This window comes from Varroa destructor, unplaced genomic scaffold (assembly GCF_002443255.2).
Source record: "Varroa destructor unplaced genomic scaffold, Vdes_3.0 BEIS01000001.1, whole genome shotgun sequence".
Classification (NCBI taxonomy): Eukaryota; Metazoa; Arthropoda; class Arachnida; order Mesostigmata; family Varroidae; genus Varroa; species Varroa destructor.
In genome coordinates this window covers 60,978,241-61,002,233 of record NW_019211454.1, presented here as the reverse complement: position 1 = coordinate 61,002,233, position 23,993 = coordinate 60,978,241, and the positions used below count along the sequence as shown (strand labels likewise).

Below are 23,993 nucleotides of genomic sequence, written 5' to 3'. Positions count from 1 at the left end.
ACAATCAAAGTAAATCGATCGAGCAAATAGTGGAACACTAGAAGAGTTTGAATGAGAATACCCACTCGCCAGTCGAAGACACCTCACTCACATGGGCTGGGAGAATACAGATTCTTGGTGAAATCGGAGCCAAGGTATCAATAAGATACGGTCAAGAAACAAACAGATAATAAAGAGGAATATGCTCTGCGCGTTTAGTCGATGACCAGCATGGACACGGGATTGTTCAACAATCACCGATTTTTTTCTTGAAGTCGGAAGAAGAAATACTGGTGGCCACGCTCTCATCATTCATTACGCCTCACTGATTCCTCTTGCGCGACGTTCGCTTGAAGTTTTTCCGAGGTAATGGCCGGTGGAACAGCAAGTTAGACACCACAATTACGAAGTTTTACTCAGAACATCGACATAAACTTGCACTTTCAAATTACATACACTTTGATTTCCTAGAACGGCCTCTTTTATAGAACATATTGAAAAAGCCAGCCTGATTGTTATCTTATTACCTTTATCTGTATGCATATTGACATAAATAAGAATAAATCGTAATACGATTTTGGAAATAATAATGCCACATCAGCGGTTATACCAAGCGCAGAGCAAATGACGAACTTGTCAAAGGGCAACAAACTTGACTCGGTTCACTTAAAAAAAACATATATTTGCTTGATGAATACGTTATATTTATTTTATATGTACAAAATGCAGTGCCATTGTATGAACGCACACGGTTTATATATACATTCGATGCATCTTCCTTTCACATTTCAGCCACCGTTGTGACTGATGGCAGCCGTTTTTATATATTTTTATACTAACAAACCCATCGTAGTATCACAATCAGAATATGCAGATTCACTCATTAGACTTAAGAATTACCTATTTAAAACCTAATGAAAGTTTATCATGAGTAAGCCAAAATATCATGAACAGCCTGGCAGCATATTAGATACGAAATACAAAAACCCATTTACAGACACTTTATAATAAAAGATAAATAAGCAGTTGTATTTAAACATGTCCTGCCTAATTTTTGGTACTAGATACGAACGAGATCGAAAAACGTCGAGATCTACCACCAATTCGATTTCGATTGCGCAAATAATCTGGCGCGACCGATATTTGCATAAGACGAGATTTCATCAGGTATTGATGTCCCATCTACAACTGTTTGCACTTTCTCAAACCTAGCTCACCGGCGTATGGTATAGGCAATTTGTTAAAACTAACTGATTTCAAATTGGCCATAGAGCGCCCTGGAATGGTGATACAAAGCAGGGTCGATTATTGAACAAAACAATCGTAGGTAGGAAGGTACGATACACCGCAACGGATAGGTTACTCACTTTGCAAAAATCTAGTGATAAAATCAATAGCTACCGCACTCCGTCTAACTCTAAAATTTAAAACACTTTTTTAAAGATCAGTTCTCGTTAAGTTCAAACTGAGTTTTTTCTTGGTGATCGCGCTTTGCTCCTGAAAATGTATTTCTTCCCCATTTCGTCTTAGTCCCCATTTGAAAGCATCATATACCTTGACACTATAGAAGTTACGAACGTTCAAAGGTAACGGCTTGTCCTGTTGGTCTTGAAGCAGTAGACACGTTGACTCGTTTCGTATTTGTACGTCCTGAAGATAACCGAGGATGTTCACTAGGTCCAGAAACGAACTCTGACTTGGAATCCTAATCACTATTAATGAAGCGCGCTTAAACAAGATGAATAAATATGAATACGAACGTTAATCTCTGTTATATGCTATACTTTTCTAACATTTTTATAAGTCACGCACAATACGAATGGGTCAGGGTCAAGCTCCCTTTGCAACACGTAACCAAAGACCTACATCGAACTTTTTCGTACGAGGATAATTAGCGCTTTTGTGGGAACGTAGAAAATATCTCAGGTTAACAATGTGTAACGTATACTATTATGGCTTTTGCTTTTGCGTAGGGCAACTTTTCTAGCTAGAGAGAAAACTGTGAAGGACCCACCTGGGCATTTTCAGGTCTTCCAATGTATTTAATTCTCTTAACTATACAGTCCGTACTGGACGCATGCATAGGGACGAATAAGCTAGTGAATTCCGCGGAGAATGAACATGAATCAAACGGTATCAGTTGCGTAAATTCTGAATCATATGCATCAGCCACGAAATAACAGAATCTGAAATAATAAGGGTTAAATACAGTCAACTTAACAATCATCGCTTCTTAATTAAATTATATTAGAACATCGAGGAATAGGTTCTAAATGATATTCTGGCACTGGACATCCATTGGATAATTACATCTTTTTATTATTGAGATAGAAAACTGTTAAAACTAACGCAACTTAACCTATTCAGCACGTATAGAAGTACCTGAAATAAGTTAGCTGTATACTTTACACGGTGCCTATATCTAATTGTGGCGTATTTTTTTTTGTTTATAAAATAGGTTAGGGACATCATTTTCGTCATTTATTTAAAGAAAATCTTAATTCTCCAAACGACGACTTAACGCAAACGTCAACTAGAGCAGATTTCCTAAGAAGAAAAGTTGAACCAAAAGTCGACAATAATAGTTTACTTCAATTCGCAAATAATCAAATTTATCCATCGCTATATATTTCGATAGCTCTTTAATATAGTGGTACATGATAAACTCAAGTATGATGCATTAGTATGCTCTATCTATAGACCCTCGAAACCCGCATGAATACATACTTGCCTGTAAGATCCTGGTATTTTGAATGTTTAGATCAAGTCTGAGACCGAGTCTCATGTCTACTTATATTTTTCGGCAAGCTAAATTTTCTCACAATGACTAATAAGCAAAATGTTAAACTTATTGGTTCAAATAAGGAACCCATTCTAGGTGAGATAATGGGCTTGAAGCATGTTTCATGTTTGTCTGAAATCTCAATGACTGTATAATGAAATACTCCTAAAAGTACTTTTTACTAATGGCGAATAGTTCCAATACCAGTGGTTATCGGCAAAAGCTGTGAGGAAACGTAGCGCGTCTCAGGTTCGAATCCTCAAGGTGCTGTTTGCCTAGCCTTAACAAGCTAAAAATCAACTGTGATAAATGTAGAAACAATGCAAACATCGACATTAAGGAAGCAGCGACGACGGTGTAGGTATATCTTGTTTTGCCATATACAAATAAGTAGTTCACACTATATAATAGCTTGCTTTATTCACTTAAATTGTGTAGCCATTCCGAACGGTAACGAATAGATGATGCGTTTCTAAAACATACTTCAAAATTTTTCTCACCTAGTATTAAAATTCTCACTTACTATACGCTTGAAATATATATGCTTCAAGCATAGATATATGTTCATTTTATTCTGCATGGAAAGAAACTAAATACACTTTTTTTTACTAACTAAATATACTGGTTTATTTCATTTTATTGCCAGTTCTACAAAAAGTTTATGCACGACTACCAACGATGCGAAATATATAAGATTAGAAACGTTATTTAAGATCATTACACGATTACTTTACTTACTATTTTCGAAATAACTTATTACTAGCTGAGTTCTACAGTACTACTAAATACTGATACACTTACCTTTCGTACCTAAGACAATGAAGTGTGGCACTTAAAGCGATGTTATTGATTATATTAGGTGGGCCTTGTAAAAAGGTTAGATTATAACGATCCTCTGGAACAGGGTATGTATACCAACACGGCGAAGTCATCTAAATATACAAGGTCAATTCAAATAGATTTCCGAAAAAAAAACAAAGATTTTATTTGCGAAGTGTGGGCTGAACCAATCAAGCATGCGATTCTTATCTTTTTCTGTTTGGCAGCCATTTAACTGTTATTAGAAATACATAATTCAGTAAATCGACTAAATTTGACCAATATGGATATTGTGTTCAAATACACCTATGAAGCTCTCATTGTAGCATATGCTAAATTCAAAACATTTTAGCCCATACCTTCTTATGGCAACAGACAAATCTAGTGTCTTTTTTCCGTAAATTATGGAATTTTAAATAGGCAGTGCATTATAGATGACTCCGCTAACATCCCTTGCTGTTTTAGTGCTGTTTTTGGCGTGGCTTCAATGGCTTCCTGTGAAGTCATTATTCTTTCGACGGCCATTCTCTGATCAGATTTTCGTTTCCTAAATAGTCAACAAACAAACACATGCTTAATTTTATTTAACTAGTCTGAGTTGGTCATGGATTATTATTATTCTCAGAACGTTGGCTTTTTCTCATTAATTGCAACTATGGACGTATGTTCTGGATTTAGGTACATGGTCCATAACAGGCAGGTTAATTGCAGATATACCTAAATATGCATTTATTCCATATCATCTTCGTAGAAGTTTCTAGGTAAAATAAGGCCTACAATTAATATACAATTAACTAAGCTAAGAAGTCGGATTGCAAAATACGTGGTAGTATCTAATGACTTAATTTCATTGACACAATGCAAAAAAAGAAACATAAATCCCTAAACATTTACTTCTTTTTAGAAAAACAAATGTTTTTAGAGAGAGAACAATGTTAATAAAATTTTCAATTCACTGTGTGGTATACGAAGTATATCATATTTTCTCATATATCAAAAAACAAAATAAAAAAAATATTATATATATATATATATATATATATATATATAAAGTCAATTTTTGTTATGTATATTTTATGAATAATAGCTGTTGTCAAAAGTGTAATGACAATAATATACGAGAGAAACTTTCTTGTGCACTGATACAACCCGCGGCATGCAAGAGACTTGACCAAAGGCTGATTTTCGATATGCATATATTAAGCTACAGTTAAATAATTTCTGGCACTAGCACATACTGATGAGCATTTTCTAGACGTGCCTTTTTTTCGACACATCGGATTCAGTGTGTTAAACGTATGCAGCGAACGTGTTTTCAAAATCAATTTATACAAAATAACTACGTGTTATTATATGGACCGGTCTCCAGTTTTGTTAGTATTAATCATAAGAACACTAAAGAAATGTTTATACTGAACACACAAAGATTCGAAGTACGACCAAATTGTACAACGTAGTAACTAATAAACAAACTAACCGTTTATCACATTAAACCGTAACGGCTCCATTTTTTATCCCGATTCTCACACAAAACTTGCTGTTTTGAATATGACTTATTTCGATAGTCTCGATTTAAGTACTAACTTTATCCTAACACTTTGAATAAAGGTGATTATGATAACAAAAGTTTTACGAATAGTTAAATGTCCTGTCAACCAAGTTCCACAATATGACAAAAACCACAATTCAATAACGGCGAACTTCTATTTTAGAATACTATGCACATCACTTTGGAATGCGTGGTTACCTTTGTATCCCAAATTGAAAAAAGATTACTTTGGCCTACTGTGTAGAAGATCCATTTATGTACTCTTATCAATCTAATTTTGATCAATTATTTGACCGTTTTACATTCAACTAAATTCAAAATTTCAGCGCGCTTTTATCCAGCTTTTCAAGCCGAACCGCCGCATCGTCTACCTTGTTTTCGTTTTCGTATCAACCGATTCGTTCGAGGAGACCGGTCGCGCCGCCTGGTGGATAAAAGCAGAAACGTGCCCTTTCTGTTTTTGTCGATCAAAACTCATGGCATTGCCTGACCTGGTAAAAAGCTACTTCTATTAAACACGGGCTGTTCAGTAATGCTATCAGTTATAAAAATATGCTCTCCACTGAGCGGAATTCTATATATATGCACCAGATATAATTCATTATCGTTATTATGCAGAAATTACAAAGGAGCTCAGCTTGTAGATATGAATTGCTGTAATCTCACCTCGACCAACATTTATAACAAGTTCAGCAACAATTTTTCGTTGTGTCGCAGGGAAGGAGAGCTTGTTGGCACTCCCCTAGGCAAGGACGGACACACATACCCGCTTATGGCACGCATAAGCAACCGATTTTTTCGCGAATGTAAGGGATTACTATCACGCACAGCCCTTGCAAAATAGAAGCATACCGCTACTAACAATACTCCGTTTGTACAGCTCACTTTTTTCTGCTAAAGCAATGACACTATCAAGCTATTTAGCTACAATCAAACATTTGAACGAAATAGAAAGCCGATGCAACGGAAACTTCAATATTATATTCTTTGCTTATGCACAATTTACGAGCAAATGCAAAAACTAATTGAGACTATTCACGTACATCTTAAGAACAAAGTGTTAATCACACCATGTGAGCGACTAGCTATGTGCGGAGATGTCTATTGCTATCTCGTTTTTCATCTTTCCTTATAGGAGTGTGGTACATTTAAAAAAATAAAAGCAGACCATGTGTAGCTAGAGAGTGTTTATTCGAAAGCATTGAATGGTAGAACTCACTGATCGTATCACTATTTTAATCCACTAGCAGTGATTACTTTGAGCCGCCCACATTGAAACGCCCGCCATTATCGGCTCCGGGGATAACTTTTTGAATTTTGGCGCCACTGGTGTCGTATTCTTTTGTGCCGAATTCTTCAAGACTTCTTTGTCTGTTTGTTCGTGAATCGTACTGCAATCGCCTTGAATTCTGACTACAATTCTTGCCCTTAGTGACGATATACCGATAGGCATAAAATTCCGTAACGAACTTCTTATTTACTTGGGAGGAGGAAGGTTCGACTCCGAGGGTCTCAGCCTGCAGCAGCGGCAGTAGGAGCTGGTTGGCCAGTGGCTTTGACTGGAAGCTGCTAGCCCGAGCCCGTGAATGTCCGTGTGTGTTTCGGAACCGTGAGCAGGGGCTTCTTGAGAGCGCGGCCCGTCCCGAGTTCCCCAGGGGCCTCACCAAGCCCGGTGAGCCGCGTCGCAAACTAGGCTTGCCCCGGGGGTCCGGATCGCTGGCCGCCGCCACAAGCAAGCCTAGGCCTTTCAAGCTACTAGTGTGCACTATTGAGTCCCCCGCGATGTTAGTGAGGTGAGTAGCTACCCAGCTTAGAAGTCCCTGTCCATCTTTTGGTGTCGAGCCCGTCGGGGGACGTCGCCCATAGTTGTGCGGAGTCTGTCGATAATCGAGTTACGTACGTGGCCCGCCAAACGTTGCCGTGAAAGAGGGGCGTGGGCAGAGAGAGGACTGGAAAGGTACTTACTTGAGGCCAGCTGATTCCTACTAGCTGATTCCCCTAAAGTCCTACAACTACGATCAGTTAACTACTGGATGGAGGCTCTCAATGTGTGGGTCTCGGTGAATGTGTGCGGTGTGTATTTGTGTATCTATCTGTGTGCAATGAGCTGATGGGGCTGCTGCTGCTACTGTTGATGGCACTTTATAGGTTGCTACAGCCTTTCATTACCATTAAGCTGGCTGCATTGTGTGAGGCTGGCCGGTTGTGGCTCTGCTTGATGTGTGTGTGCATGTGTGTGTTACGGCTGTGTGAGTGTTTATCGCTGTGTATGTACAATGTCTATCTCTGTGTGGGCCTCCTTTTCCTGTTTGTCGTCGTCGGGTTACGGGTTGGGTTTGAGTTTAAACCGTGGCTATAGGATGCGACCGAACCTTATATTATCTAGCGAATGCCTGTCCGATCCGAATAAAACCAAAACTGAACCTTCCACCCGTCATCGTTTCTGCGAAGTTTGATATTATCGCCATCAATGCTGAGTCGTCCCCCGCACGAAAGCTGGCTAACACCATTTGGCAGCCGATGTCGCGAATACTTCACTCCAAGAATCGGCTTCAACTCCCCCTTCCACCAATGAGGAGGTTGGTTAAATATTGGCAAGACGTATCTATGTATTGATGATGTGCGTGACGTATCGTAGCGTGCTATTTGTAAATGTACGTGTCCGTCAAGGACGGCTAACTAATCGTTTGCCGGTGCAATCTAAAGCTGGCTAATTATCATCGTAACGCTTTTGTATCTTGTAAAGTTTTATGCGAGCATCGTCCGCCTGGTGTTTTCACACTGTTGCACTGCCGTCGCAGGTCCAGGCATAAGGGTGTATTAGGTTGACTAAAGTGACTAGTGTACCTGTCCTATTGAGGAATGTAGGCAAGAAAAAGTAGCCCGTCAACGTTTCCAGTCTTGCGTTACCACTGACTTGCCTAACCTCATCTAGGTATAATACAATCGGGCTAGTTTAACTACAGATGTCTTTATTTCTTCATGTTATATCTGTTTATATCGTACTTTCGTGTGTACGAAGGGTCTAGTTGGCCGGTCGTTCAGCTAAGCTACCAACGAACCGAGCGGCCGACTGACCTGTAAAAATCGAGCGAGCCTAACGCCACCTTACTGCTGCAGCAGATCCGGCGTACGATGTTCGACGCTAACAGCATTGCTGGCCGTGCTGTATTGTGCCAGTTATCGCTGCTCACACGACTGCACCTCCGACACGGACGATTTCTTCGTACACCAAAAGTGACGGCAGCAGCTGCAATTGTTACAAGCAATGTGGGTCGCTTCTTTGTGCTCGACGAAATCGGCGGCCTACGTCGTCGTTTATCATCGTCAATCGCGTGGCCTTAGCTGTGTAGTGTGCGCTAACTGATAGTAGGTGATCATTACTGTTATGGTTGTTGTATTGTGGCAACAGCTATTAGGTCGTAGATGGAGTAAAATCAACTGCAGTCATCTGTGTCTCTTCTAATCTGTATGTGGGCAGTCCGGGTGCGTGCGTGCGTGCGTGCGTGCGTGCGTGCATGTGTGTGTGCATCTCTATGGCGTACTTGTGCAACTTATTATTGGTAATGCATAGATTACGTAACGCCGATACAATTTTCGACAGTAACAGTAGTAGTGGTGGTACACTTCTTCGTTGTTATGTTGTTCCCTACCTCATGTGTCGTTTCTGATGCGAAAATGCTTTTTCCCTGTTTAGTTTTTCTATGAACAAATTTGAACTGTTGCAAGCAAACCACGATTTGCCATGGCCTTCGTGAGTTCAACTATCTTCAGTGTTTCCTCTATAGACTTGACCAATTCAGGCGTTTTTCATTTCTAGATCTCTTGTCGTCTCAGTCTGTCGTGTATAAGTTTTTGCCAAAGTTGACGAATATGTTGCTTCATTAGTTGTAAGTGTACAATTGTATGCATTGACACTCGTGTGTCGTACTTCTGACGCGCCCGTGTGTTTGTGCTACATGCGAATGACCTCGGTGTTGGGGCCCCTCGGTGGGCGACGCCTCGGAACGAGCGATTGGCAGAACGCGACGCAGACGACAACGTCGACTTGACAGACTCCAATAAATTATAATAGTAGTTGCTCCACTACTGCTGCTATCGCAGCGAAGACAGCCAACATCATGTACACCGATTCTGCGAGCTCGTTGGAAAGGGGGGAGGGGGAGAGGAAGGGGCAGGGCAGGGCAGGGGGAATTTTCAAAGAGACGCCTATCCAAACGCGAAACACCAACAACTACAACATCTGCAACGATTGTACAACCCATTTGGGGTTGTTATCATAACGGTATTATTAGCGTTTCTGCTACTTTTTCGTTGATGTAATTGGTGCTCCCGTCAAATGTTCCATTGCATCGTCGCATATTAAGTGGTTAGTTGCACACTAGTCATGCTTCTACAACTTCCAAGTTGTCCATCTAGTTTCAGCCACAGATTTAGTATCTAACTGTCTGTCCTGTCGTATTTGGAGCCTGGCGGTGCTATTAGTAGTTGTAGTATTAATACTAGTCTCAATGATGTGGTTGAGCTAATTGTCTTGATGATCCTTACAGTTATTCATGCTTGTCATCCAGTATAAGAAGCGACAATCTTCTCAGGACGGCAGAAATAGCCACGGCGACTGCATCGATAGTTTCTGCTTCGAGCAGCTGCTGCTTGTGTTGTAAATCGGACTCAGAGAATCAAACAAGAATGGCGGCAAAGCCGCGAACTGGTAGGAAAGGATATTCAGAGGATATACTCCCTGAGGATAATTGCATACAGAGAAGCGCCATTGGTGAGGCCACTCGTTGCGGGGACGTTACCGAAATAGTGTGAAACAAATGATTTGCTTATATATGAACGTCTGAGTCCCTATCAGTGGCAGCTGGGGAAAACCCCAGCAGCAGCGGCAGGGAAACTGGTCTCGGTGGTGGTCTGAAGTTTTGTGTAGGACTAGCACAGAAAGGGGATGGGGGAACGGATGTTAAGCATCAGAAAAAACAGCACTGAGGAAGGAAAGTGGATAGCCTATATCTCGACGTTTGTAGACGGCCTACATGCTCGTTGGGAATTGCATAGGCGTTATGCTCCTTTATTAATTAAAGTTATTACTAAAGCGTTAATATTGTTCATTTTATTGTTAAAAATATTGTTAATATTGAAGCGATTTTCTACACACAGTTTAGCGAGTGGGGCTAATTGAGCACATTAAAATGTACATTTCCCAATACGTGTATTGATAGGTTGTAATCAGAGCCGTTGCCTTGTGTTCATGTCGATTTGTTTTTCTATGTAACCGCCGTTTTCGTTTTACGGTTAGTTAAACCAGTTACCACTTGCGTCGGAATAGAACGGTACGTTTTATTATGGCCGATTTGATTGCGACTTCGAAGTGATCGAATACTAAGATGAAGATTATTTTTGAAACATATTTTTCTCATTCATAACGGCTATACTGAATTTTCTGGTTTTTCAGCAAAGCAATTTTTCGTTTAACACGAGAGATATATTTACCAGCGTTTCTGGAGTTCGTAAGCAAATAACGAATTATAATGGCTGCAACAGGCCATATGATCACGGTCAAACCACTTCAAAGTGACTTATGTATTCAAATTTGATTTTACCTACGTCAAGTTGGTGTTAAAACAACGGTATATCTATCAAAAACGTGAGCGTATAGTTTTGTCTACAATACTATAATTATATAAAGTGGTAATTTATGTATGCTGTGCCTACAATAAGAAGCTCGTAGAATCTAGTAATAGTAGTTATTAACGTCTAGTCTGCAGACAACTGGGCTTATTAGGCTATGTACCTATCTACACTCCGTGCCCACTATAACGCCTTCTTTTGTCTTCAACAGCTACTAATTTAGATGGTGGCTTGTTAGAAGTGGCGCGAGTTTCTCGAAATGAGCTAACCTCGTCCAGGTATATAAAATTCAAGAATGTTTGTAGCGAATTATGCAAGCTAATATTTTGTGTAAATGTGATACTCTAAACGATACGCTTTCCCTACGAGAGAACAGAATTCAGTATAAGTCGCCATTCTTCCGACTACGCGTTACTAATTAAAGAAAAAATGATTATATTGTACGTAGTATAGCTCAGTCAGCGAAGTGGTGATACATTGCTATAGTTTGACCTAAGAATGTTTTGTATACATTGTGTACCAACAGAGTAACTTTCAAATACTACATTTGTTTATATGTATGAGCAGTACTCCGAAATGGAGTAACTTTTAAATTAAATGGGCGAAAATTATAAATTCAATTATTGTTCGAGGTAATCTCCTATATTTTTCGACAGTTGTCTTAACCCTTTAAGCAGCCGTATAGTTAGCATTCGCGTTACTACCTGTAATTTGTATACCTATAGTAAGTCGATAGCGGGATACGCTTGGCCACCAGTCGCCCTCTTTAGGACATAGAAAGTTTTGTCATCGCATGGGTTTAGGTCCGGAGAATAAACGGGTTGAAGCCGATGTTGAATAATCCGTTTCTCAATACAATTAAAAGATGACGACGAGGTCGTCAAGTAACCAGAATGCGTGCTACCAATTGCCCTGCCAACGGTCCATCAGTCTCCTGAGAAACTTAGATGGCGGGCTGCATCCTTTGTTTTTTATTGGGCGAGTATCTTATAGTAGATGATCCTGATGTCTATTGCAAGTACTTTACATCCGAAATTACTTGACACTGCCGCAAAACTTGAACTCTACAGGTTGACAAAATTTGCTCGCCTGGCCACTCCACGGTTGGCGATAGGGACTGAAGCATGCTTCGGTGTGTTTCCTATTCATTAATATGCCGCAAATTGCGTGTGGAACACCACACGCATAACCAACTGGCCTGGAGCCAATTCACCAAGGACCCAGGTTTAACTTAGTTTGCGCATTTTAAGTTTAACTTTACATGTGAGATGACTCATAGAGCCTTTATATACCAGGCTCTGCTTTCGCGAGAAGCTTCCATGTCGATCTCAACGTCTAGTCATTTACTCGCTGGACCTGACACTCCAGTCTCCACTCTTGAAAGGTTCGCACTATTTACGTACTATGCGTTGGCTTCAGGCCTTTCAACTGAATGTCTTCAGCAGTCTACGATGAATTTCGCTAGCACTTAACCTTCAAGGAACGTTTACACATCCGACACGCAGGTTTTTAGAATATGCTTTAAACATTTGTTCTCTAGCTGTTCTAAAAAAGAGAACTACGTGTAATGATTGTTGCATTGCATCTAGAATATAGGCCGCATTTTGTTTCTTGTTACAAATATTCAGGCAAGAAGTGCCTTAATGTTGTCGCTCTGCATCCACTTTTTGATACTATCGTGCCTATATTACGATCCCCTATTTCGTGCCAAAATCCGCCGAAAACATGCTAAGTTTCTATTAGAATCGCCACACCATAGTTTACAGTTAACGACGGGGTGTACGTAGCTGTGTTTGCATTGCTTTTTTGAATACCTTCAATATATTTGTATAATGTTCTGTCTCCTGTGTGAGTATACCGCTTTAAGTTTATGCGCTTTATTCGAGCACGAGCTGATAACCGACAAACTATCATTAATAGTTTTTATATATGTACTGTTGATAGACCAGATGTTTTTGAACGAACAAAAAAAAGCTGATCAATTCTTTTGAAACAAAGCTCATATATAGCTCAAGTCTGATAATGTACGTAAGCGATTTCTACAGCAGCAGGGGGCATGGTTCTAGGGTGCAATTGCACAGCAAACGTGAAATAGTATTTTGCGACATGCACCGACAAAACTGTCCAGTTCCTTTAGATCATTTACATAGTACTTGTGGAGGAAGAAACGTATCTATCCCCGTCTCCATTTACAATTGCGATTCAAAACGGCGCACTGGTAAAACAAATGTTTAGGAGCGAATACATTGCTCTCCCGGCGATCAGAGCAATATAAACAAAATTGTGTGATGAAGAAGTTTTTACCCGGGACAAAAGTTCTGGAGTAGTTTGGTAAAGCTATGGAATTACCTAGGGCTATTTTTACGCATGGTAACACAGAACATTGTTGAAAATTTAAAAGTACTAGTATTTTTCAGGAACTTATATTTAGAATGGAAGTACAACTTCATAATGACGGAGACAGTAGGTTATCAAAAAGAGTACAAAGTCGTTTTTAGTGTTCGCGGCATATTTATACAGACATAAGGAGCTTTTCCTGAGACAGTATCACCTTATTAGTCGTTATTATTAGGATATTCGGATTATTATTAGGATAGTCGTTCACCCATGCTACAACGGTTGGCCTTTTTCCAGCTTTTTGCATCTTCTGAACTTTTACCTAATTGGGGCTTCTATTTTCGGGTTATTTTGCTTATTTCGTTTGAAATGCGAATCTGCTCAACGTACATATAGCGTATTTAAGGAAAGCCTTCGGTATGCGAAAAAAGTTCCATCCTCTTCTCATTAGTTAGTTACAGCTCAAAAACAGCGGTGGCAATTTAGTTCGTATTTGTCTCTCACACACCCTGTTTACACATATAAATGTATGTGAACTTCAGACGGTGTCCTACGTAGGATCTAGCAGTAAGATCTGCGGTGATTGTATTTGATTAGGTTGTATTTCACTCCAGGCATTATTGATTGAGCTCACGTTTTTTGTCCTGAAGCTAAATTACTTCCAAGGAAATCAAGAGACGCAGTGTTCGGACGGGCTAGTCTCGGATCATTTGTATGCTTATTATATAAGCGATTCGATTTTATTCGAGAGATGGCATAAGCCGACACAATAATCGAATATATAAATATTGGTTCGCTAAACAAGCGTGGGCAGTTAAATTTAGTATAATGCTTACTTGTTGCATCCTGAAAGCGCGTTTTCAGGACGCAGCGTAAAGTAAGTACAAAACAGGAGAACTAGAAGAGAACAGTTCAGGTGATTTTGATAGCAACTCTATTTTAATCGTCACTCCCTATTTCAAACATAATGATTGTCGTTATCATCAATGACAGAATTCTTTGATCGGTCCAAAGGTATCAGAATACATTAATGATGGAATAGTTTTACCTCAATGTAACACGACCGCGATGCAAAAAAATATACATGCGAACTCTATAGGTCAACGAAAAATACTTGCAAGAACTACAGACGAAAGCGCTTTGTCTTATCATAAATAGTTTATTGCAAATATTTACTGGCCACTAGGAATTATTTTTCATGGCCGGCTTCTCGAGACATAAATATGAAAGCCGTGAGTTGCATGCGCTTGAGCTCCAGTAGTGTGTCTCAATCTATCCCGATTGTGCACTGTGCTTTTCACTAAATGACCTCAAACTCATTGTTGCTTTTGAGACCCAATGTTTGCGTAATGTGTTACTTGAAACTCGTTTAATTGTCATTTACAAAAAAAATGCAAAAAGTAACGATACGGTTATTATGAATCTAATAGGCATAATATTGTTGCCGGAGTTTGAAATTACTTTTATAATTACAACATTTTTCAATACACTTATTGCAGGAAGTCGCTAAATTTGGAGGGGTAATCTGCAGATCCTGTGTTGCAGGTAATCGCTGCGTCCTTCCAACTAACAAGTAAGAGGGAATGAGAATTCTACTGCAATACTGATTAATAAGACGAATTGTAACGGAATCATTCGTTCACATCATCAGCCTAGATGTACTCGACGTGATGTGCTGAACCGTAAGCAAAAAGAATCAAATTTGGGGTATAAGTGGGGTTTCCATTGTGTTATATTCTCGGTCATCACTTTTCGCAACCTTTTCCATTATTGCTGATGCTACTGTAGAAGTGCGTCGTGGATAATCAGACGGAACGCTACGTGATTTGTCGTTTCCGTTTTGTTGTTGCACCTCGGCGGTGCAACCACTCGTTAATAGCATCGCATTCTGGTTGTCGTCATCGCCGCCACTGTTTCTGCTGTTGATCCCGCTTTTTTGAGAAAGCTGCGAGTCGCACTGGCCGCCCCCGCTGGTGGAGAAGGGGGCGGGGGCTCGGGAGGTGCTGCTGCCCCCGGCGCTGGGCACAGTGGCCCTGGAGGTGGTGCAGCTGCAGGCGCCGGTGGAAACGGTGCCGGAGGCGGCGGCGGTGGCGGAGCCAGGATGGAGTGGGGTGAAGAAGGCGACAGTCTGTCGTTTGAGGACAGCGAACGATTTGATGAAGACTCGCTTTGTTCATGGATGTCGGAACGCGAGTCGATTTGCAACCACTGGCGTGGCTGGAAGAAACCGTCGCCACCTTCGCAGACCACCGCGTCGGCCAAGTATAACTATAGCGGAAATGGTAAAAGTAAGTGGGATAAGTTTGGCTTATAAATATATGTATATAATTGAAAAGTAAGTTGGCAGTAGGTAATATTGCAGAAGAATGTTGCGTTGTCTTTAAAGGTTTATGGTGAGGTTATAAGCGAGATAGGTTACGTTTTCTATGGCATCGACATATGCTAATTATATATCTGTATTGTCATTTTTGGTCGCGTGATTAGATGAATCTTCCTTGAGCGGCGTCGTGACTTCGTTAGTAGAGCTCTCAGCCCGCGAGGTAGCGGCCCATATCCCCTTCGAGGTTGTTGAGCATGTATATCCTCCAGTACCGGAGCAACTCCAACTTCGTATTGCTTTCTGGAGCTTTCCGGAAAGTGAGGAAGATATCAGGCTTTACTCATGCTTAGCAACTGGCTCCGCTGATGAGTTTACGAAAGGCGAGCACCTTTTTAAAACCAAGGCCACCCGTGACCTTCTTCAGATAGGTGAGTGAGCCTTAGTGCCTGAAAACCATTGACATTTCTTATGTGATTTTGCCACAAATAGATATTTTTTTTCGCGAAGTTTTTGTTTTAATTTCCACAAAAGGTTGAGTAATAGTACAAGTGTTGACTTAACATAACGCTAAGATAATTAAAATTATCTACGTTGTAGGGTTCCATTTGAGTGCCACGGTGAAACCTTCGGGCTTGGGCAGTGGCGGTGGCCAAAGTGGGTCGAAAAGTCAGCAGACTCCTGCCGCCAATCCGGCAACGAAGAGTTCACAGTTCAACGTCGCTGTTACGTTCGACCGGCGCCGTATCACCAGCTGTAACTGCACCTGCGTATCAACAGCGTCGTGGTGTTCACACGTTGTAGCTGTGTGCCTGCATCGTATCCATCAACCGACGACAGTGTGCCTTCGAGCTCCCGTTTCCGAGTCGCTCTCACGACTGCACCGCGATCAGCTGCAGAAATTTGCGCAGTATCTCATCTCAGAGTTACCCCAGCAGATATTACCAACGGCACAGCGACTCCTTGACGAATTGCTGTCGAGCCATGAGACAGATATTAACACGCTCCGAGGGGCGCCTGATCCCACAGCCGGTGCGTCTGTGTATGAGCAAACGTCGTGGTGTCTCGATGAAGGCACCCTGCATGAGAGTATTCGTAAGATCCTGGTCAAGCTCTCGATGCCGTCGCCAATTGTGTTTTCCGATGTCAATTTCTTGTCATCGACGTCTCCGCCAGCAGCATCGGAATGGCAAAGTCTCCTGCGGCCACTACGCGGTCGTGAACCGGAGGGCATCTGGAATTTGTTGTCAATCGTTCGCGAGATGTTTCGACGGGCCGATCGCAACGCGGTCCCTCTGCTCGAACTCCTCACGGAGGAAATGCTCGCATGTGAGCCAATTCTCATGTGGTGGTTCAACACGAAAGTGTCGATGCATACTGGATCTACCGGTAGTCAAGGCCATCGTTCTTCGAACAACAACGGGGTTTCGCATTCGACATCGCAGAGCTCACAGCATACATGCGCGTCGTTGTGCGATGAAATCGTTGTGCTCTGGCGTCTGGCAGCGTTAAATCCTGCCTTGTCACCGTTGGAAAAAACGACTTTCTTCGATCAGGTAATGCGCAGCTCAGCGTTTGGCAACCTCAGACATTACGAACTATTTAAGATATACGCACAACGTCGAATCTTTATATAGCATTTCGTTTGTCTAAAAAATCCTAGACGTAACTTTTATTATTGTTGTAGACAACGAGAAATCCAGGTTGAATTTACTTACTCTATTTATTTTATATAACATTCAAAAATGGTTGATGTGTCCGTTGCAGATGTGCCAATGGCACTGTCGTGTCCTCGAGTCAGTCTTCAGATCGAAGAATTCTCAAGGTGGAAATGCAGGCAACAACAATAATAATAACAATAACGGGGGCACGAATAATATGACCCTTAACAAACGGTGGGCAGATATCGATGTGTTTCCGGGCTTCAAGCCGGCTCTTGAGTCGTGCTTGTTAGACTGGCTTGACTATCCTATTCCAAGCATCACGTATAACGAGGGTGGTGCATGTCGTTTCTACTCGCCGTATATGCATCTGCGATTAGCGGATCACTCACAGTCTGGCAGTAAGGGTCGACCTGTTGAAATAGGACGCAAGTCGCCCTACAACGTGCCCACCGTCTCAGGGCCATTCGACACTTGCCTGAGCTCTACGCGCAGCTCTCTTAGCTCCGAAGGCTTTAACGAAAATCTTGGCAACAATAACAACAACAATATCAACGTAAACAACAACAATAATAATAACAACGAACCGAGCGGCAGTCAACATGTTCAGCCTACGCAGGCAGGCGCAGGAAATAACAACAACAATAATAATAACAACGTGTCAGTTGAGGTCGCCGAGGCCAGGGATGAGAGCGGGAACTCAGGCAATCCAGATGTGCCAGGCTTTTCCCGACCAACTGGGACAAATGTCGCTGGCGGTGGAGCTGGAGCCGTCGGAGTGGCTGCCCTTGTTGAGCCGGCCGTCCCCAATCCTGCGGCTGCGAATCCGCCAGATGACGAGTACCAGATGTACTATTATGATGCTGCCCAGGCACGCGCCGCTGCACAACAGAACTACGGAATGCCGGTCGCACAGAAACCGAATCCAATACCTGAGCCGTCCGAGTTGTCTAAGCAAATTAAAAAAATGGAGGACCGTTTAGAAATTCTGTTTGCGCGAGCCGAAGCGCTTCATGCCCATGGCCACACGCAGGAAGCATGTAAGCTCGCCTTCCGTCTGGCCCAGGAACTACTGGCATCTCCGCCTTCTTTTGACATGGATCAACCGACGGCGTCCCTGTCATCGACTACTTCCGGAGGAAAGGCAAACAACGGTGGCAAGCGGGGCCGAGGGAAGTTCAACCCCGCCTGTCACCAGGCATCGCTCTTAGCGTCGGCAACTCTGTCTAAAGCCGCTTTTCTGTGCCAGGTGTTAGGGGAGAACCACACCGATCATCATTATTTGGCGTTCCGCATAGGAATCTTCGGTCTGGAACTGGTACGGCCACCAGCGTCGACGAAGCCGTTGGAAGTGCGTCTTGTCAACCAGGAGCAAGATCTGGTCACTTTGCTCAAGAAGATCCCGCTTGGCCATCCTGAGATGCACGAATTACGGGAAAGGGCGACCGCTTTAAGGGAGCGTCGCCTTGTATCACGCGGAGAGGCTCTCCTGCCCCTCATGCTGGCGTCGTATATTTTCGATGCCCTGGTGCTCTCCAAGGAGCAGCCAGGTTCGTCTGGAAAAAACTCTTCCTCTTATAGTGGGGTTGTGTGCCGTCATCGTCTGGGAGGCGATGAGGAACTCGGCTTTGACGCCGCTGTTGCCGCACTCGGATTAAAGGCCAACGTGTCCGAGGCGGAGCATCCGCTCCTCTGCGAAGGCACACGAAGACAGCGCGGCGAGTTAGCTATTACACTACTGATGCATTATAAGGATGACCAGCACAAGCTGGCCTTGATTATGGACAAGCTTCTGGATAAGGAGGTACACCAAATGTATAAGAACCCTCCTAGCACCCTTACAGCCTCACTTTATGGAGCGGGCGGCGGCAGCAGCAGTGGAAGCGGCACGAAAGAGACAACTGCAGCTACGCCTCAAGCGTCAGCGACATCGGAGGAGCATGCCAGTGCGTCCTGGCGACGAGGACCGGAGGACGAAGGCGCCAACAGCCCACCCTCCGGTTGGGAGGAAGACTATAAGGCGTGGGAAGCGAAATTCCGTTGCACGAACTTCAAGGCAATGTTCCGACGGCATCATTCGTCAAATGGGATGGCATCCATCGATTCATCAGCTCCGGAGACGACTTCGTCAGACAACTCACCTACGTTGATCCGACGAAGGGTAGCAGCCCGTGCGGCTGCCATGGAAAGCAGCGATTCGGGCTCTAGTGGCGAGAGCAGCGATAGCTTCGCCTCCTCGTCTTCGGGGGACCGAAACAAGGGGAATCCGATGTTTCACGCAAGTGGCGCATCTACAGGTGGTGCGGGACCCCAGCCCACGCCGGGACCATCTGGTCTCGCTGGGGCCGGCGCCCTGACCACTGCCCCAAATTCCAACCTTGTCGTGAATGCCACCCAGCAGCAGCAGCAGCAGAGGGACATGAATTTGGCGAGTGCTGCAGCAGCAGCAGCTGCCGCCGCTGCCGCATCAGGGGTGGGTTCACCTGCGGTTGGCCCAAACATATTTGCTGTCGATGAATTTAACCCGACAATGGTGGCCGGGCCCTCAACCATATTCACAATGGACGAGTTTAATCCATCCAATATACAGATGGTACAGACGCAACAACAGCAGCAACAACAACAGCAGCAACAACAGCAACAGCAGCAGCAGCAGCAGCAGCAGCAGCAACAACAACAACAACAACAACAACAACAACAACAGCAGCAGCAGCAGCAGCAGCAGCAGCAGCAACAACAACAGCTTAATCGTAACCAGCCGCTGGTGACACAAATGAAAAATATCACCGTGAATAGCGGGCAGGCTAGCCAGAATGGCGCCCGGGGCGGATTCAAGGGTGGATCGAAAAGAAGTTTCCATCCGAGCATTCCCAATCAACCATCCGAGGCGTCTGCGCATTTTATGTTTGAGCTAGCAAAGACTGTCTTCACGAAAGCGGGTGGTAATAATTCTATGGCCGTCAACTTCACTCAGCCATCGTCGTCACAAAATCACCGAGGTCCACACCGTGCACTTCACATGTGCTCGTTCCAGATCGGGCTGTACGCACTTGGTCTTACCAACGCCGTCTCACCCAACTGGCTATCAAGGACGTATTCATCGCAGGTATCCTGGATCACTGGGCAGGCCATGGAGATCGGCTGTTCGGCAATCCTTTTCTTGATCGAAACCTGGGAAGGTCATCTCACCCCAACCGAAGTGGTTACCCTGGCTGACAAAGCGTCCCGCGGCAGGGACCCTTCAATGCAGCGCGCCTGTGCTGAGTTAGCGCTCTCGTGTCTACCACATGCGCATGCCCTAAACCAGAATGAAATTCAGAGAGCGCTTCTACAATGCAAGGAGCAGTCGGCCGACATGCTGAAACGGGCGTGCCTCACAGTGGAACAAGCTGCTCAGGGTGGCGGCGTGATTCCCGAAGTGCTATTCGATGTTGCCCGTCGCTGGTACGATCTCTATGAGGAGGGCCTTGGCGACCGGCCAGCTTCGCCTCCTCCGCCGCAACGCCAGCAGCATCAACATCAACAGCAGCAGCAGCAGCAACCGCACCAGCATCCGGCCCTGCCACCTGCCCCTCACCCGGCGGCGTCGCACAATCAGCACGGCGCTATGGAGCAGGCGCCACATATGTTCGTCGACCAGCCAGCCATGCAGATGCCACCCTCACTTCCCACGTATCCTCACACAACGTATATGCCACCGCCGCAACATGGCAGCCCATACTCGCCATATTCGATGCCACCCCCGTTCGTTGTACCGGGTGCGATTCATCCGGCATATCTGCCACAGTACCACCCCACCTATCCGCCGCCGCCCCAATCGTTCTATCCGGGCACCCCAACTGGCCCTCAATATCATCCACAGCCGCAGCAAGCGACTCATCCGTCGAGGCCTCACGTGTTACCACCTCATCCGCCTCATGCACCACCCCATCATGGGCCACCGCCGTTGCTGGCGCCCCTCGTGGCCACACCTCCACCAAATTCCCAGGCCCCTCCACCTCAACAGCCGCCACAGAATCAGACGTCGCCTGATGCACTGAAGTATCTTGTGTCTGCGTACCGGGTCGGTTTAATCGCTATGGACTTGCTGGCTAAAAAGTAAGTAACTAGCACGAATATTTTTTGCTCACTAAGTGTAGAGGGAACCGCTTGCAGTTTAACATGTTGCTTCCCTGACATCTCTTTTGCAGGATTCACGATGAGCGAATGCAAGCGAAATACGCGCGTACTCCGTCATACGGGGAAGACGTTAAATGGCTTTTAGGAGTTGCCAAAAAATTAGGCACGTCCTGTCTGCAGGAATTCTGTGTCTGCGTCGTCAACTCTGTGGCCTCACCATTCGTCCTCTACGATATCATAACAGAGATAGCACAGTTCTTAGCTAAAAATCAACCGGGAGGGCCGTCACATCAGGTGATTCGTTCACCCCTGCTCACGCCGCTCATTCAGAAGTGCCAGCAGATGTAAGTACACCAGCTCTACAAGCAAATCATCTAGTACTGAACATTACTAACCTTCTTCGCATACAAAAAATTTGTATTTACCATCTTCCAACCTGTCGAGAGACTTTTGCAGTAGGTATAGCGTAAAAGCTCAAAATGTGACCAGTTTGCCTACTCATATATTTGACGCATGCTATAGAGTAGGCGAATATTAACGGACAATCAAATGTACGTTTACATACAACAGCGTTTAGTTGATACCCAGTTACAAGTTCCAGTAATTTTTGACCGGCACAACTTTTGTGATGTCTAACACTTCGTCGATATTCGTATTTTTCGGACCTGGGTGTTCTCTTTTATAGGTTTATCGCGTGTATTCACGCTAAACTCTATCACATTTCGCCGGCGGAGTACGATGACTTCCTCTCAATAATTCGTTCCGCTCGTCAGGCGTTCCAGCTGAGCCCCGCTGGACTCGTCCAATTCAGCGATCATCTGCAGACGTTGCGCCGATCAAAAAGCTGTAAAAAAGATCTCTGGACAAGAATTGTTTCCGCCCAACAACAAATGAATCAGCAGAGCCTATGAAAGGGTTAGCCACTCAGAATAAATGATGCCATCATACAACTGGCGTCATCCGACATGCCCCGGTCATGTAGTTATCAGCTATGACATTTGCAGCAGGAACTACGGGGGCGTCGCATTGGAATGGAGATCTACAAGTCATCGACTCAACATCCCGTTCCAAAAGTGAGAGATAGGGCATGATTTATTATATCCGAAATAGGTTGAAATGAAAGTGAATCCCATGCTTCGCTGGTCGGCCCTCAGGACGATAATTAGAACAAAAGGCTACAAGACGACAAAAAATCATATTTGAAGCCGAAGCACAGAGGCCAAACAAACTGACGTTTAACAAATCAACAATCGCCAAGCAACCTTCGAGTTTGCTCATGCTACTGATGATCACGATTGTGGAGTCGATGCTCGATGATTAAAGAGGTAGCTGTTGAAAAGCACCGCAGAAATAAGGTGAGAGGTGTTGTCAGATGTAGCGCTCAACACGGTCAATTAATATTATTTCCTATATAATTCATCGTGTTTCCTCGACTGTTCAGATTAGACGAATATCCGCTGCAAAATCTTGTTTCGAAACAGCCGAGGCCGACGCCCTCCCGACGGGAGACTAGTGAAAGCGTCAACTAATCGAAAGTTTCTACTAATTATTATCACTACTACTGAATGTCAAATGTTTCTCATTTGCTGATCTCAATTCATAGACGATACACGTTTACGCAGAGAGAGTGTGTGTGTGCGTGTGTGAGAGAGAGAGAGAGAGAGAGGGGGCGATGAACATAGATACACTCGAACACGCGCAGACACGGCTAGCGATAGCAGCAAATCGTTCAGGTTATCATGATCATCATGAAGAACAACACCAGCAACAACTATCATAATAATCATTACAAGACAATTTGAAGAAAATAGTAAAACATTTTGTAAAAAACGGGTCAATGGCATAAACGAACTTGCCATCTTTGAACCGCTCAGAGTAGAAATAGGCGTTGCTCAGAACTGAAGGTGGAAACGCATTTTATTTATTTGCATGACGATTCAACATGAGAGGAAAGGAAAGTGACAGAGGAAGAAGGGCTAAGGACGATTCATTAGAAAGGAGTGACATGATCAGGGAAAGACAGAATGACGTAGAAGTGATCAGTTTACGAGATGGTTTTGAAGTGGCAATTTACCTTGCCTCCTACAAGTCCCTGCTTGATTTACCTTTTTCGTCTTGTAAGTCCTCGACATGAAGTTGGGCGAGTTCAACGTTTGGCAAGAGTCGGGAGACGGGAATACTATTAGCTAGTTGGTTGATGAAGCGTGTACTCTTACCCTCTCTCGTCGAAGTTGATTTCATCGTGAGCGTGGCTGTTTATGCTGGGTATAACTAGAAGGCAAGGGGCGATAAACGCGAAGTAAAGGAAAAGGGAGGACACTAGAGACCAGCGCTACGCTGTTGAACAGTACGACGTTTTAGACCTCGATTTTCTCTCGCAACTGTGAGAAATGTATTATTTTACTAATGATACAGTGATGATATAGTGGCACCCTTGATCTCTAGTTTAATCAGTAAATCAGTCAGTGTTTGTCTCTATAAATATTTCGTGGTAACCAAATGGATGGAAGACATAAAATTGGAAAAGGCACCAATTTGAGCTTGATGGGAGAGAGAAGGGTTTTAGAAGATGACTATGTAGAGAAAACAGACGTAACTAGGGAAAAAGAAAAAAATACTTGTGGGTTGGGCCGAAATGCGATTTATGATTACAATAATGGCGATAGTATTGATATTGGCGATATATATATATATATATAAATAATTGTGTAAAGCGTCCCTGTACATAGTGATATACATACATATATATTGAATGATGGTGATGACAATACTAATTACTATGCTAATGATATTATATAT

The 23,993-nt window shown here is 43.5% G+C and overlaps 3 protein-coding genes and 1 non-coding gene across 11 annotated transcripts in view; 2 read left to right on the top strand and 2 right to left on the bottom strand.

The window, feature by feature from the left end:
* Positions 1 to 661: 661 nt before the first annotated feature.
* LOC111243409 (uncharacterized) lies at positions 662 to 6,466 on the bottom strand. Of its 8 annotated transcripts, XM_086977430.1 has the most exons (6): positions 5,796 to 6,157; positions 5,501 to 5,553; positions 3,940 to 4,127; positions 3,563 to 3,693; positions 1,994 to 2,165; positions 662 to 1,707 (listed from the first exon to the last, which is right to left on the bottom strand). In XM_086977430.1, the coding sequence occupies exons 4-6, from the start codon at positions 3,691 to 3,693 to the stop codon at positions 1,417 to 1,419; spliced, it is 594 nt and encodes a 197-aa protein (XP_086833556.1). In that variant the 5' UTR covers positions 3,940 to 4,127; positions 5,501 to 5,553; positions 5,796 to 6,157; the 3' UTR covers positions 662 to 1,416. The 8 variants fall into 8 exon arrangements, with proteins under 8 accessions (XP_086833556.1, XP_022644668.1, XP_022644669.1 ...); XM_022788933.2 differs by lacking the exons at positions 5,501 to 5,553; positions 5,796 to 6,157 and adding an exon at positions 6,349 to 6,466; XM_022788934.2 differs by lacking the exons at positions 5,501 to 5,553; positions 5,796 to 6,157 and adding an exon at positions 6,173 to 6,248.
* On the top strand, positions 5,838 to 5,926 carry LOC147758901 (U6atac minor spliceosomal RNA). The gene has a single exon (XR_015319848.1). It is a non-coding gene; the product is annotated as a U6atac minor spliceosomal RNA (small nuclear RNA).
* Positions 6,467 to 15,198: 8,732 nt separating the features above from the next.
* Positions 15,199 to 22,548, top strand: LOC111243406 (zinc finger SWIM domain-containing protein 8-like). The gene is made up of 6 exons (XM_022788923.2): positions 15,199 to 15,385; positions 15,582 to 15,845; positions 16,015 to 16,970; positions 17,182 to 21,173; positions 21,266 to 21,538; positions 21,880 to 22,548. The coding sequence occupies exons 1-6, from the start codon at positions 15,199 to 15,201 to the stop codon at positions 22,103 to 22,105; spliced, it is 5,898 nt and encodes a 1,965-aa protein (XP_022644658.1). The 3' UTR covers positions 22,106 to 22,548.
* The window catches only part of LOC111243407 (microtubule-associated serine/threonine-protein kinase 2-like), a 23,193-nt gene continuing 14,932 nt past the window's right edge, over positions 15,733 to 23,993 (bottom strand). Inside the window, exon 13 of the transcript XR_002670464.2 lies at positions 15,733 to 15,863. The gene's annotated coding sequence lies outside the window, so the exon portion shown is untranslated. The remainder of the gene's footprint in view (positions 15,864 to 23,993) is intronic.